The sequence below is a fragment of the Mobula birostris genome, chromosome 29 (genome assembly GCF_030028105.1).
Source record: "Mobula birostris isolate sMobBir1 chromosome 29, sMobBir1.hap1, whole genome shotgun sequence".
Classification (NCBI taxonomy): domain Eukaryota; kingdom Metazoa; phylum Chordata; class Chondrichthyes; order Myliobatiformes; family Myliobatidae; genus Mobula; species Mobula birostris.
The window spans coordinates 17,047,743-17,064,602 of NC_092398.1; the positions used below are offsets into that span (position 1 = coordinate 17,047,743).

Below are 16,860 nucleotides of genomic sequence, written 5' to 3' on the forward strand. Positions count from 1 at the left end.
GAGGGTGGTGGGTGCCTGGAACGTGCTCCCAGAGGTGGTGGTGGAGGCAGATGCAATAGAAGCATTTTAAGTAGGCATATGTACACACAGGAAATGCAAGATATAGAAGGTGTAATTAATTCAGTTGGACAACAGATTACCAATGTAATTTGTTAGGCACCTTAACATGCTACATCACTGTGTGGTACAGAAACTGCATTATGGCAGACAGGAGGGTTTTACACAGGTTGTTAAAACATTGGCACAAGCCTACCTACCATCTAAAACATTTTTTTTGTATTTGCACAGTTTGTTTTCCTTTGCACATTATGTCGTTTGCCTGTCTTTGTAGGTAGTTTATCATTGATTTTACTGTATTTCTTAGCTCTACTGTGAATGCTCGGAAGGAAATGAATCTCAGAGTAGCATATGGTGACATATACTTTCACTTTGAAAACTTTGATGCCTTTGGCAGATCCAACCACTTACCACTGTTCTCCCTTTCAATATGAGCATAACACCAGTGCACCCACCATCAAGGATGTAATTACAGGAAGGTGGCAGGAAAAGGCCAGCAATATCATAATGGATCCCACCCACCCTGCTCATGGACTGTCCCACGCCCATCAGAGAAGTGGCTACACAGCATCCACACCAGGACGACCAGACTCGGAAACAGTTACTTTTCCCAAGCAGTAAGGCTGATCAGTACCTCCACCCACTAACCCAACCCACGACCCCCCACCACCACGATAGACATCACATAGCGTCAGTTTATGTATATACAATTAGTCTATGTATATAATAGATACTTCTACATAGCATTCAACAGGATTGCTTTTACATTTATACTTAATGTATATTTTCACACAGAGAGTGGTGGGTGTGTTGAATGCACCACCAGCGGCAGTCATGGAAGCGGATACAATAGGGAAATTCTAGGCAGTTTCTAGAGTAGGTTACATGGTCGGCTCAACATTGTTAACTAAACAGTCTGTAATGTGCTGTAGATTTCTATGTTCTGTGTTAGTGGTTTCCCTGCCTGGTCTCATCCTGCTCATGGACTGTTAGCCCCACACTATGTAGCATCCACACCAGGACCACCAGACTCAAAAACAGTTGCATTCCTGATGAATTAATAGTGATCAACACCTCCACCCACTAACTCACCACACCACAACTCTGCTGCCACTGCATTATCATGTCCTGTCCAGAGTCACCTTATGTGCAGACACTCCAGTACCTGTTGTCCATTTATGTACACACCATCCATATATAAGCATTACTGGATTTACCATATATTATTTGTCTTTCTTTTATTATTGTGTTCTTTATCTCATTGTTATTTTGTGCTGCATAGGATCTAGAGTAACAAATATTTTGTTCTCCTTTACACCTTTGTACTGCAAATGACATTAAACAAATGAATCGTTCCCATGTTTCTCCACTACCTATTCACCCTATGACTTAATTCACTTACAGTAATGTAATTATAAAACAGGGAAACAAACCTAAGGAATCAACTACAGTTATTCAAAACAGCCCAACACATCACCTTCACCAACCTACTCGCCATTGAAGACACATATTCAGAAAGGTACCAGAAAAGGACCAGTAGCATCATGACGGAGCCCAATACCTAGTTTATGGACTGTTTTCCCACTCCCATCAGGGAGGAGGCTATGTTGCATTCACAGCAGGACCACAAGATTCGAAAATAGCTACTTTCCCCAAGAAATCAGGCCGCTACCCACTAATGCACCCCACTCCACACCCCCAATCACCACTTTATCCTTTCCTGTCAATCACATTATGTGCTCCTGTACTTAACATCAATCTGTTTGAGCATATATGTATTTTATTTTTACTTAGTAATACTGCACTGAACAGGACCTTCTGGCCTAACAAGCTGCACTGTCCAGCATCCCACCTGTTTCACCCTAGCCTAATCAGGACATGTTACAATGACCAATTAACTTACTAACTAGTCGGTCTTTAGAATGTGGGAGGAAAACGGAGCACCCGGAGGAAACCTGGATGAACTCTTTATGGAGGACGGTAGAATTGAACTCTGAACTCCAATGACCCTGAACTGTAAGACTGCTGCTCTAACTATTACATACTGTGGTATTATTGCACATTTTTTTTCTTTTGATCTTGCCCTCCCCTTCCTCATGTTTGGTAAAGGAGACACACAAATTATGTCAGTTGAAAATAAAATATATGAATTTTATTTATAAAGATCCAAATACAAACAAGTATTAAAACCCGCGAGCCTGTGTACATTCCCACTAACCTCAAGTCAACAGGTAACAATTAAGTTCAAGAGTCAGGAAGATACATTGCAGTTGTTAGGGTGCTTCTGGAGGATTGCATTCAGTTCTGGTCATCCCATTATGGGAAAGATATGTAGAATTTAGGGTGCAGAAGAGGTTTACCAGGATGCCACCTGGATTAAAGAGCTTGTGATATAAAATGTTAAGAACAACACAATACAGCAGAGTACAGGTTCTTCAGCCCATGATTTTGATCCACCTAATACCTTCCAATATTCTTACGTTCATGTGCCCATCTGAGTCTTTAATGTCTCTGTTATATCACCCTCTGCCACCATCCCCAGCAGTGCATTCCAGGCACCCACAACTCTCTATGTAAAACACCTACCCGTGCCACCTTCCCTAACTTTTCCTCAAATTACTTTAAACAAATAGCCATTGTCACCCTGGGAAAATGATGCTGGCTGTCCACTCCATCTATGCTTCTCAAAGTCTACTAGGTCATCTCTCATCTTCCTCCACTCCAAAACGAAAAGCCCTACCCTGCTAAACCTTTCCTCAAAAGACATATTCACTAATCCAGGCAGCGTCCTGGTAATTCTCCTCTGCACCTTCTCTAAAGCTTCCCCATCCTTCCTATAATGAGGTGACCAGCACTGAACACAATACTCCAAGTGCAGTCTATACAGCTGCAACATTACTTCTTCTGAACATAATCCCCCGGCTAATGCAAGGATGCAATATTGAGGCTTTACCAAGCACTGGTGAGGCTACACTTAGTAGTACTGAGAGCAGTTTTGGGCCCCTTCTCTAAGAAAAGATGTGCTGACATTGGAGATGGTTCAAAGGAGGTTCATAAAAATAACTGCAGAGTTGAGAGGTTGAACATATGAGGAGCGTTTGATGGTTCTGGGCCTCCACTGACTGAAATTCAGAAGAATGAGGGGTGCCCTCATTGAAACCCATTGAATGTTGAAAGGCCTTGATACAGTGGATGTGAAGAGGATGTTTCCTATTGTGGAGGAGTTTAAGACCAGACAGAGCCTCAATAGAGGGACGCCCTTTTAGAACAGAGTTGAGGAGGAATATCTTTAGCCAGAGAGTGGTGAAACTGTGGAATTCATTCCCACGGGCAACAGTGGAGGCCAAATCATTGGATATACTTCAGGCAGAGGTTGATAGATTCTTGATTAGTCATGGCATGAAGGGATACAGAGAAAAGTCAGGAGAATGGGGCTGAGAGAGGAAAAGGGATCAGCCACGATAGAATGGCAGAGCGGACTCGATGGGCTAAATGGTCTAATTCTGCTCCTATATTTAATGGTTTAATGAAAACCAGCACACCATGTGCCTTCTTAAGCAGCTTATTAACTTATGTGGCAAGGTTGAACAAACTTGGATTGTCTTCTGTGGAACAGAGGCTGAGAGGAGACCGCATAGAGGTTTAGAAAATTAAGAGGGGCAAAGATAGAATGGACACTCAGTATCCTTTATCAGGATTGAACTGTCTAATACCAGAGCCATGCCTTTAAGGTGAAAGGGAGTGATTTCAAAGGAGATGTGTGGGGTAAGCTTTTGTATACATAGAGTTGTGGTAGAACTATGGTTGTGGTGGTAAATACAATAGAAGCATTTCGGTGGATCTGAGATAGGCACGCAAATCAGCAAGAAATGAATGGATATGGACATTATGTAGGCAGAAGGAATAAGTTTTGGTGGACATTGATTTATAATTTAATTGGTTCGGAACAACATTGTATTCAAGGTCGTCCCCTTTCTGTCCTGCTCAAGAATGGTGGCAGGGGCTGGGACAAGGCACTTCATGCTCAGAAGCAAGGGATGAACCTCAAAAGCACTCAAATAAGCAGGCTTTGAGTCAAAGGCTCGCACTCCACATGTTTGTGTTGATGCCTCTGGTTTGGTTCAGAACCTCTCCTACCTGATATAGAGGCAGCACACATTTGGGGGGCAGGGGCGGTAGGGAGGGATTCATACACCCCCTGCATCCTGCCCTGATACATTTCCCCAATACACTTCCTGGAGGGGGCTTTAAATGGACAAGAACTCCTTGGTCTAAGTGGGTCCCATATCCCTCTGGAGTGCTGCTGTGGGACCTATTTACCTGTCTTGGATGCTCTGTAACCACACCCTCTCACTTAGCCCAACACCCAGTGTAAGACCAGGACCTGGAATAATGCATGCCACCCGCTGTCCAAGATCAGACCTCAGTGTAACTACAACTTCTGTCCCAGCCATGACTCTGTGTAGTCCACACCCTGACCCACCTTGGGACCCTGAGTAATGCACACACCCTGTGTAATCCACATCCACTGTGTCCCAGTCCAGGAACTTGCATAATCCACATTCCTGTCCCAGCCCAGGACCCTGTGAAGTGTGCAATCATCCCTATCCAGCACCCTGTGTAATTCACATGTCCTGCCTCTGTGCAAAGACCAGGAAGAGCTATGCCATGCGCCAGCCCTCCTGCATTCAGCAAAAGCTGCCCGCCCAGTGACTCCACCCACCCCCATCTGTCAATCCTGCCACAATCAGATTGTCCAGTCCTCACCGCTGACTCAGGAAAAGCACTACAGCCACAGCATAGACGGGACCCAGTGCCCCACCCGCTGGCTCAGCAATTCCAGCCCGCGAGACTCGAAACGGGTAGAAGAAGTCAATAGGCAGCTTCCAGTCCAGGGACGGCTGGCCCCTGGGTGACGGCGGGTAGCGAGTGGTCTCCACAAAGATGACAGAGGATCTCAGGGAGACTTTGGTTCTTGAACACTGTGAAACAATGAGATGTTATTAAGACACTGTAGATCCTTACACAGAACATAGATCAGTGCACCAGAACAGGCCCTTTGGCAGACTGTAATCTGCCAGTCTAATTACACAAGTAATCAAATGCCTAACTAGGGTAACCACTCCTTCTTCTCTCTTTTTCCATTCCCCTTTGTCTCCCTTTTCACCCCTTCTCTTCTCACCTGCCTATCACCACCTTCTGCATCCCCTCCTCATTCCCGTTCTCCAATAGTCCACTCTCCTATCAGATTTCTGTTTCTTCAGCTCTTCATAAGACCATAAGACATAGGAGCAGAATTAGGTCATTCGGTCTATCAAGTCTGCTCCGCCCTTTCAACCCTATTCTCCTGCCTTCTCCCCATAACCATTCGTGTCTGACTCATTAAGAACCTATCTATCTCTTATAGCTTCCTTTCATCTGCATCCTTCCTTTCTTGAAGAGTGGAGTGACATTTGCAATTTTCCAGTCCTCTGGAACTGTACCAGAATCCATTGATTCTTGAAAGATTGTTACTAGTGCATCCACAATATTTTAACTACCTCTTTTAGAACTCTGGGGTGTAGTCCCATCAGGTCCAGTTGACTTATCTACCTTCAGACCTTTCAGTTTCCAAGCACAATCCCCCTAGTAAGAGAAACTGCACTCACTTCTGCCCCTTGACATTCTAGAACTTCTGACATACTACCAGTGTCTACCACAGTGAAGATGGATGCAAAATTCTCCTTCAGTTCATCCACCATTTCCTTGACCCCCATTACTACCTCTGCAGCATCATTTTCCAGCTGTCTACTATATACTCCAGCTTTTACTCTTTACATATCCAAAAAAAAGTATCACTTTTGATATTACTAACCAGCTTACCTTCATATTTTATCTTTTCACCTCTTACGGTTTTTTTAGTTGCCTTTATTGTTTTTTTAAATACTTCCCAGTCCTCTAAACTTCCCACTCATTTTTGCTGTATTCCACCTATCAACTCCCAGCTTCACACTTAATCCCTCCCCTCCCCCACCTACCTACCATTCCCCCTCATCTAGCATCACCTAATCATTTTCCAGCTTGTGCTCCTTCCCCTCTCCCCCATCTTCTTATTTTGGCTTCTTCTCCCTTCCTTTCCAGTCCTGGTGAAGGACCTTGGTCTGAAACTTCAATTGTTTATTACCCTCCACTGCCTGATTTGCTGAGTTCCTCCATCATTTTGTGTCTGTTGCTCTAGATTTCCAACATCTGCAAAACCTTGTTTATGTGGAACTACATTAAACTTTTCTGCATACAGATTATCCCCCCAATTCCCTGGACATTCTGAGAGCCTCATGAATGCGTTTATCATATATGCCTCTACCACCACCTTGGCAGAATATTCCAAGCATCCACTAGTCTGTGTAAAAAAAAAACCCTGCCCCGCACATTTCCTTTCAACTTGCCATCTCTCACCATAAATGCATGCCCACTGGTATTAGATATTTCCACCCAGTGGAAAAGGATATCGGCTCTCTACTCTATCTATGCCTTTCATAATCTTATAAACCTATTTCAGATCTCCCCTCAGCCCCTGTCGCACCAGAAAATGCAACCCAAGTTTGTCCAACCTCTCCTTATAGCTCTTACCTTCTAATCAATAGGCCAAAATCTCGCTTCACAACCCTATCTACCTGTGATGCCACTTTCAAGGAATTATGGATTGGTATTCCCATATCCCTCTGTTCTACCACCAACTCAACCTGCTAGTTAACCTTTAGGGAATCCTGCACAAGGACTCCCAATCCCATCTCCACCACATTCTGGAATAAGAAAGCTCCAGAGATCCACTGCCATCAAAAGAAGGGTCTCTGGCCTCCTCAAGTTTCGAATGCCCACCTATTACCTCAAAACTCTTGGTGCTGCCTTGAAAGGCTCTCAAATGGTCACCCCTGTGAGGAACAGACAAGGCACCCACCTGAACTTCCTGGGTGTGGTACTGGAAGCGAGCACCCAGCACAGCGGACTGAGGATTGGAGAGCGGACCCAATTTTGCCCACAGGATCTGGATGTCCAGCGATACAGCAAGGGTGCAGCTGACCTCACACATGATATTCTGCAAAGGGAAGCACAGTGAGTTTTTGTGACAAGATTCAGCACGATAGCAAGCCCTTCTGGCTCAACGAGCCTGTACTTCCCAATTATACCATGTAACTAAGTTACCTACTCACCCATGCATCTTTGAAATGTGGGGGGAAAACAGAGCACCTCAGTGGAAACCCATGAGGTCACAGGGAGAACGTACAAACTCCTTACAACCCCAGTCACTGGCACAAAAATAGTTTTACACTAACCACTAAACTACCATGCTGCCCCTATTATGCACAGCTTGGCAGATCATAAGATCATAAAGTGCTTAATGAGGGTACATGGACTGTTCTACATCCAGCTGTGATCTGCCTTCATTAGTGTCACAAAGATGCAATGATAAGTGCCAGTGACATTGGCAACACACTCAAAATGCTGGAGGAATGTAGCAACTCAGGCTGTGGCTATGGAGCTGAATAAAAAGCCAATGTTTCAGATCAAGACCTTTCATCAGTAATGAAGGGTCTCTGATGTAGGATCTTGGCCTGAAATGTCAACTGTTCATTGCCTACATAAATACTGCCTGACTCGCTGAGTGTCCTCTGGCATTTTGAGCATTGCTTTCGGTTTCCATAAGTCCATTAGATATAGGAGAAACTTTATGCTATTTTGCCCATCAAGCCTACTCCATCATTCTATCACGACTGACATTATCCCTGTCAACCCCATTCTCCTGCCTTATCCCCGTAACCTTTGATGCCCTCACTAATCAAGAACCTATCAGCCTCTGCTTTAAATGTACCAAATGACTTGGCATCCACAGCCATTTGTGGCAATTAATTCCACACACTAGTTAAAGGAGTTCCTTATTTCCATTCTAAAGGGACCACCTTTGTATACTGAGGCTATGCCCTCTCTGGTCCTAGACTCCTCCACTATAGAAATCACCCTCTCCACGTTCACTCCACCTAGGATTTTCAATATCTAATGGGTGTCAATGAGCTCCCCTCTCAATCTTCTAAACAGACCAAAAGGTATCAAACATTTCTCATATATTAACCCTTTCATTCCCGTAATAATTCTTGTGAAATTCTTCTGGACCTTCTCCAACACCACCACACCCTTTCTTAATATGGGGTTAAAAACTGCTCACAATACTCCAATACCCCTTATCTAAGAAAGGATGTGCTGACATTGGAGAGGGTTCAAAAAAGGTTCATGAAAATTATTCCGGGATTGAAAAACTTGTCATATGAGGAGCATTTGATGGCTCTAGGCTACTCACTCAAATTCAGAAGAATAATGGGGGTGGGGGTGAGCTCATTGAAAAGTATTGAATATTGAAAGGCCTCGAAAGAGTGGATGTGGAGAGGATATTTCCTATGGTAGGGGAGTATAAGACCATGGGACACAGCCTCAGAATAGAAGGATGTCCATTTCGAACGGAGATCAGGAAGAATTTCTTTAGCTAGAGAGTAGTGAATCTGTGGAATACTTTGGCACAGGAGGCTGTAGAGGCCAAGTCATTAGGTATATTTAAGCCCACAAGATATAGGAGCAGAATTAGGCCATTTGGCCCGTCGCGTCATCTCTGCCATTTCATCATAGCTGATCTAATTTTCCTGTGAGTGCCAGTCTCCTGCCTTCTCCTTGTATCTCATCATGCCTTGACTAATCAAGGATCTATCAATGTCTGCCTTAAATAGACCCCATGACTTGGCCTCCACAGCCACTTGTAGCAATCAATTCCACAGATTCACCATTCTCTGACTGAAGAAATTACTCCTCATCTCCATTCTGAGGCTGTGCCCTCTGGTCTCAGACCCAGCCACAGGAATCACCCTCTCCACATCCACTCTATTGATGACTTTCAACATTCCATAGGTTTCAATGCAATCTCCCCTCATTCTTCTGAATTCGAGTGAGTAGAACCTCAGAGCCATCAAACGCTCCTCATATGACAAGCCTTTCAATTCTGGAATAATTTTCGTGAATCTCCCTTGAATCATCTCCAGTTTCAGCATATCTTTTCTAAGACAGGGGGCCAAAACCTGTTTATAATACTCCAAGTGAGGACTCACCAGTGCTATAACAAGTCTCAACATTACATCCTTGCTTTTATATTCTCGTCCTCCTGAAATGAATGCTAACATTGCATTTGCCTTCTTCACCACAGACTCAACCTGCAAATTAACCTTCAGGGAATCCTGCACAAAGTCTCCCAAGTCCCTTTACACCTCAGTTTTTCATATTTTCTCTCCATTTAGAAAATTGTCAACCCTTTCATTTCTTCTACAAAGTGCATGACTATGCACTTCCCAACAGTGCATTTCATCTGCCTTTTCTTTGCCCATTCTCCTAATCTGTCTAAGTCCTTCCGTAACCTCTCTACTTCCTCAAAATTACCCGTCCCTCCACCTATCTTCATATCATCTGCAAACTTTGCAACAAAGCCGTCAATACCATCATCCAAATCATTGACATACAAAGTAAAAAGAACTGGACCCAACACAGACCCCATGGAATACCACTAGTCACCAACAGTCAGCCAGAAAAGGCTCCATTTATTCACACTCTTTGTCTCCTGCCTATCAACCACTGCTTTATCCATGGTAGAATCTTTCTTGTAATACCATGGACTCATAGCTGGTTAACCAGAATCATGTGTGGCACCTTGTCAAAGGCCTTCTGAAAATCAAGAACATAACAGCCAATTTTCCTTTGTCTATCCTGCTTGTTATTTGTTGAAAGGATTCCAACCAATTTGTTAGGCAAGATATCCCCCTTGAGGAAACCATGCTGACTACAGCCTATTTTATCATGTGCCTCCAAGTGACCTGAGTCCTCATCCTTAATAATCGATTCCAACGTCTTCCCAACCACTGACGTCATACTAACTGGCCTATAGTTTCCTTTCTTTTGCCTCTCTACCTTCTTGAAGAGAGCAGTGATATTAATAATTTTCCATTCTTCTGGAACCATTACAGAATCTAGTGGTTCTTGAAAGATCATTACTAATGCTTCCACAATCTATTTAGCCACCTCTTTAAGAACTCTGGGGTGTACACCATCTAGTTCAGGTGACTTACCGACCTTCAGACCTTTCAGTTTCCCGAGAACCTTCTCTCTAGTTATGGTAACTTAAGACACTTGGAACTTCCTCCAATTCCTCGTGTCTTCCACAGTGAATGATGATGCAAAATAATTATTCAGTTCATCTGCCTTTTTGTTACCCATTACTACCTCTCCAGCATCGTTTTCCAGCGGTCCGATATCCACTCTTGCCTCTCTTTTATACTTTATGTATTTCAATAAGCTTTTGGTATTCTCTTTAATGTTATTGGTTAGCTTACTTCTGTATTCCATCTTTACCTTTTAATGACTTTTTAGTTGCCTTCAGTTTGTTTTTTAAAAGCTTCCCAATCCTCTAACTTCCCACTAACTTTTGCTCTATTATATACCCTCTCTTTGGCTTTTATGTTGATTTTGACTTCTCATTATCCACAGTTGTGTTATCTTTCCTTTAGAATATTTCTTCCTTTTTGGGATGTACAGGTATATATCCAGTGCCTTCCAAATTGCTTCCAGAAATTACAGTCATTGCTGCTCTGCCATCACCTCTGCCAGTGTTCTTTTTCAATCAATTCTGGCCAACTCCTCTCTCAAGCCTCTGTAATTCCTTTACTCCACTGTAATACTGGTACATCTGACTTTACCTTCTCCTTCTCAAATTTCAGGGTGAATTTGATTATATTATGATGACTTTCCCAAGGGTTCTTTTACTTTAAACTCTCTAATCAATTCTGATTCATTGCACAACACCCAATCCAGAATAGCTGATCCCCTAGAGCACTCAATCACGAGCTGATGTAAAAAGCCATCTTGTAGGCACTCTATAAATTTCCCTTCCTGTAATCCAGTACCAACCTGATTTTCCCAATCTATCTGCACATTGAAGTCCCTCACGACTTTTGTAACATTGCCCTTTTGGCATGCATTTTCTATCTCCCCGTTGTAATTTGTAAGCCACATCCTTAATACTGTTTGGACATCTGTAAACAACTCCCATCAGGGTCTTTATACCCTTGTGGTACTTTAGCTCCATCCATAATGATTCAACATATTCTGACCCTATGTCACCTCTTTCTAAAGATTTCCTTTCATTTTTTACCAACAAAGCAAAGCTGCCCCCTATACCTTCCTGCCTATCCTTTCAATATAATGTGTATCCTTGTACATTAAGCTCCCAGCTATAATCTTTCAGCCAGGATTCCATGATGCCTCCAACATTATACCTAGCAACCTGCAACGGTGCTGCCGTTTCATCTACCTTATTCTGTATACCGCGCACATTCAGATATAACGCCTTGAATCCTGTATTCAACCCTTTTTGATTTTATCGCACCATGCTCAACCTTTCGATTCATAACTTTGTCTGAGGTCTTACCAACATCTGCCTCCACAACCTCTCCACTAACTGTTCTGGCACTCTTGTTCCCATCCGCTGTAAATCTAGTCTAAACCCCAACATGCAGCATTAACAAACCTTCCCACTAGAAAATTAGTCTCCCTCCAGTTCAGGTGCCAATCGTCCCCTCTGTACAAGTCCCACCTTTCCTGGAAAAGAGCCCAATGATCCAAAAATTTTATGCCTTCCCTCCTGCACCAACTCCTTAGCCATGTATTAAAATGCATAATCTTCCTAGTTCTAGCCTTACAAGTAAGTGGCATGGGTAGCAATCCTGAGATCACAACCCTGAAGATCCTGCCTTTTAACTTAGCACCTAACTCCCTAAACTCATTATGCAGAAGTCCGTCACTTGTCCTATCCACGTCATTGGTACCTACATGGAGCACAACTTCCAGCTGTTCATTAAGAATGCTGAGGACTCAATCCGAGATATCCAGACCTGGCACCTGGGAGGGAACATACCATTTGGAAATCTCGTTCTCATCCACAGAAGCTTCTGTCCATTCCCCTAACTAATGAATACTCAATCACGACAGCATGCCTCTTCTTCCCCCTTCTGAGTCAGACTCAGTGCCAGAGACCTGACCACTGTGACTTTCTTCCGTTAGGTCATTCGCCCTCACCCCCTCCCCCAAACAGTATCCAAAGTGATATATCTGTTGTTGAGCGGGATAGCCACGGGTACTCCGCAATGGCTCCTTAACCCCTTTCCCCTTCCTAAATGTCACTCAGATTCCTGTTTCCTGCACCTTGAGTGTAATTACCACTCTATATGCCATATTGATCACCCATTCAGCCTCTTGAATGATCCAGAGTTCATGCAGTTCCAGCTGCAACTCTTTTTTAGAAGCTGCAGCTGGATGCACTTCTCGCAGTTGTAGTGGTCAGGGATACTGGAGGACTCACTTCCTTCCCACATCCCACAAGAGGAGCATTGCACTAACTTGCCTGACACCTCTACTGTCCGAGCTGAGCATATATAAAGAGAAGGAAAAAAACTTTAGCTTTTCTTTCCTTTGCTTTCTCTGAGTGAAGCCCCTCTTCACAAAAGCCCCAAAGAGCTAAAGCTTTAAGATCACCACTTCAACTATGTCAGTTCAGATGACGGTGCTGCTCTTGCACCTACCTTCCTTTAATTTGCTCCAACTAATCAATCCTAAACGTCAATTGGCCACTGGTCAAAGCTGTATTACACAGCTGCGAACTGCTCCTGCCTTGTGTCCCTGGGCAGTAGACCTGATTGAAGTCCCCTCCTCTCCAAACTTCCAACTTAAGGCAGAGGTTGATAGATGCTGGCTTAGTCAGGGCATGAAAGGATATATGGAGAAGGAAGGAGATTGGGGCTGAGAGGGAAATGGATCATCCGTGATGAATTCTGCTCCTATATCTTATAGAGCAAGTGCTTATATAGCCTCAGCAGTACATCCTTGCTTTTAGCATCTGCAACACCTCTTCTGTTTATGGCCTACATCTTGTTTCTTCAGAGGTTTGGCTTGTCATCAAACACTCCATCAGACTTTAATAATGTACTGGGGAAAGTACCCTGACTGGTTGCATCGTGGTCTGGTACGGAAACATGAATGCCCAAGAACTTACAATACTGCAGAGAACCGGACTTTGACCGATACATCTTGGCACAATGTACCTCACCATTGGTAGTATTTACAGCTTCATGAAGGACGATACTTTAACAGTGTTGAGGAGCAGAGGGATCTTAGCTTCCAAGTTCATAGCTCCCTGAAAGTGGCTACACAGATTGAAAGGGTGGTTAAGAAGTCATATGGCATACTTGTCTATGTTAGTCAAGGCACTGAGTTCAAAAGTCATGAAATTATGTTGCTGCTTTATAGTTACCTCCAGGATGCTGTTGGTGCGATGAGAACACCACTGAATGCCCATAAGACATAGGTGCAGAATTAGGCCATTCAGTCCATTGAGACTGCTTTACTATTCCATCACGGCTGATTTACTTTCCATCTCAACTCCATTCTCCTGCCTACTCTGTGTAATCTTTGATGCCTTTACTAATCAGGAACCTATCAACCTCTGCTTTAAATATACACAATGACTTGGCCTCCACAGCCATCTGTGGCAATAAATTCCACAGATTCACCACCCTCTGGCTAAAAAAATTCCTCTTCATCTCTGTCCTAAAGAGCCGTCCTCATATTCAGAGCCTGTGCCCTCTGGTACTAGACTCTCCCACATCCAATCTCTCTAGGCCTTTCAACAGACAGTATGTTTCCATGAGATCCTCCTTCTCCATTCTTCTAAACTCCAGTGAGTACACACCCACAGCCATTAAATGCTCCTCATACCTTAACCCCTTTATTCCCAAGATCATTCTTGTAAACGTCCTCCGAACCCGCTCAAATGCCTGCACTTTGTTTGTTTTTTTTTAAAATATGGGGCCCAAAACTGCTAACAGTACTTCACATGTGGTCTGACTAATGCCTTATAAATCCTCAGCATTACATACCTGATTTTATATTCTAGTCCTCTGAAAATGAATGCTAACATTGTATTTACCTTCCTTATCACCAACTCAACCTGCAAGTTAACTTACACTTGGATTCCCAAGTCCCTTTGCACCTCTGAATTCTGAATCTGCACCCAATCTAGAAAATAATCTACGCCTTTATTCCTTCTACCGAAGTGCACGATCATACACTTCCCTACGCTATATTCAATCTGCCACCTCTTTGCCCATTCTCCTAATCTGCCCAAGTCCCTGCAGCCTCCGTGCTTCCTCAACTTCACTTGCCCCTCCACCTATCTTTGTAGCATCCGTAAACTTTGCCACAGTGTCAAGGGTGGGTGGTTAGACTTGCACTAGTTTATGGGAGATCACACCCATATTCCCACAATGTTGCGATAAGCCAATTAAATTGAGGAGGGAGGAGAAGATGGCGGCACGACACAGTTTGCAGCAGCCACTCCAGTGAATGATATCTGTTATCTGTCAAGTAGGATGCCCTGCACAATCCTGATTTGATGGAGACAGACGTGAGAGCACGGAGGAACATCTGGTGAAACTTCTAAAATGCCTGTTTCGCTGCCGCTGCTGCTGTGTGATCCAGAATCTCCGGAAGGGAAGGCCCCAGATCCTCGGCTTTGCTTGTTGTTCGGCAGCTGGAGCGGGGCCGAAGCGCTCGGCAGAGATGGTGCTTGGTGCTCGGTGTCGGAGGCTCGAAGTTTTCGGACGGACTCAGAGTCGGCTGCGGTCAGGTGCTTCCAACGCATCAGCAAGTTTGCGGCGCTTGGAGGTTCATGGCAGGGAGAGCTTTTCCCTTCTACCGTCTGCATGAGATGATGGGGCTATCGAGACTTGAGACTTTTTTTTTACCGTGCCCATGGTCTGCTCTTTATCAAATTATGGTACTGCTTTGCACTGTTGGAACTATATGTTATAATTATGTGGTTTTGCCAGTTTTAGTCTTGGTTTGTCCTGTGTTTCTGAAGGAACATTGTATCATTTTTTAATGCAATGCATTTCTAAATGACAATAAACGAGGACTGAGTGTCCTCATAATCTAATCTAATCTAAATTAGTAATCAAACGGCTAACTCAACTAATTTTTTCTGCCTGCACAATGTCCATATCTTTCCATTTTACTCAGATTCACATGCCTATCTAAACGTTTCCTAAAAGTCTCCAATGTTCTTCCTCTACCACTACCACAGAAGCACATTCCAGACATCCACCACTTTCTGTGTTTAAAAAAAAAACCTGCATATCTTCTATGGATGAATTTGGCTTGCACCAGCATCATATGCACATGACATGTTATAAGCAGTATTCACAAGAAAGACACAAATTTATTTATTTATTGAGATGTAGCACAGTGCAAGGCACATTACCCTGCAACTTCGATTTGACTCTAGCCTAATCAGGGCAATTTACAATGATCAATTAACCTAGTAACTGGTACGTATTTAGACTGTGGAAGGAAACCACAGCACCTGGAAGAAATCCATGTGCTCCCTTTAAACTCACTTAGACACCATTTTCCCCACTCCCTTTTAACCAAGCGGAACCCCATTTCTTCCTTTAAACCCACTGGGACCCCGACTCCATTTAAACCTTTCGGAATCCCTATTCCCACTCCTTTTAAATCCACTGGGACCCTGTCTCCCACCCCTTTTAAACTCACCAAGGCCGTTTCTCGCTCCCTTAAAACACAGAAACCCTATTCACCATCCATCCCCTTTAAATTCACTGAGATTCCACTTCCTTCTCTCCTGTTAAATAAAGGCCCTGTTTCCCTCTCTCCCATTAAACAAGGGTCCTGTTTCCCACTCCCTAGAAAAAAACTGTTGCCATGTTTCCTACACTCCTTTTAAACTTACTGGGTTCACTGGAAAGTATACAGTACTGTGCAAAAGTCTTAGCCACATATAGCTAGGGTGCTTAACACTTTTTCACACTATAGTAATTTTATGTATTGCACTGTACCATTGCTGCAAAAAAAACAAATTTCATGATATATGTGAGTGATGATAAACATGATTCTGATATGGGTCTCTATTGTGGAGTGAGAGAGGAATTGTAGTTGGGAAAAGAAGTGAGGGGGAAGCACCAGAGACAAATTCTGTAATGATCAATAACCAATTGTTTGGAATCCAATGACCTTGCCTCATGTCTCAAGGCTGGGTATGTCTGCACTAGTGCTACTCCACACTCCTGGCACTCCTTCTCTGCCACCTGTTCCACACCCCTCCCGTAGCACTCCACCCTCACCATGCCCCAACATCCTTTGTCTCCTCCTGATTTACAGACTTTTTCACTGCTCTGTGTTGACAAATACAGTACTGTCCAAAAGTCATAGGCACCCTATATAGATGTGCCTAAGACTTTTGCATAGTACTGTATGATAACACAGGGTAACTTCAATTTTATAAAATACTTTAATTAATTGTAATTTCAATTCTGCACAACATCCAACAATCAAGAACATCTGCCAGTCCAGTAACACCAAAGTCCCAAACCCACAGGATTATTGGAATTTCACCTTCTTTCATGAGTTTGCCCCCTACCTGTCTGAAATGGGTGCCGGCCATCAATTTGCATCCACAGCTGCTGCCTGACCTACTGAGATTTTCCAGCAGTATTCCAGTGTTTGCAGCCTCTTGTATCTCCATTTTCTGATGTTACAATCCTGTTTACTGTAGTGGGTAATGGCTCCATTATGTACTGCTACAGGGCGTGAGGACCCTGCCTTACTCGAGTCCCAAGCTCAGCTGGCTTCGGCTGACAGTACCTGGTATGGGCCCCTATCCAGGGT

The 16,860-nt window shown here is 43.6% G+C and overlaps 2 protein-coding genes across 2 annotated transcripts in view; one reads left to right on the plus strand and one right to left on the minus strand.

Moving 5' to 3' along the window:
- Nucleotides 1–16,860, plus strand: part of LOC140189991 (histone H2A type 2-B-like) — a 647,138-nt gene that overhangs the window by 546,025 nt on the left and 84,253 nt on the right. The gene's annotated exons all lie outside the window — the stretch shown is intronic.
- Nucleotides 2,188–16,860, minus strand: part of LOC140190088 (tectonic-3-like) — a 78,605-nt gene continuing 63,932 nt past the window's right edge. The window contains exons 14-15 of the mRNA XM_072246557.1: nt 6,995–7,132; nt 2,188–5,039 (exon numbers count right to left, since the gene is read on the minus strand). Of these exons, the coding sequence (XP_072102658.1) occupies nt 4,821–5,039; nt 6,995–7,132 (357 nt within the window). The 3' untranslated portion in view covers nt 2,188–4,820. The remainder of the gene's footprint in view (nt 5,040–6,994; nt 7,133–16,860) is intronic.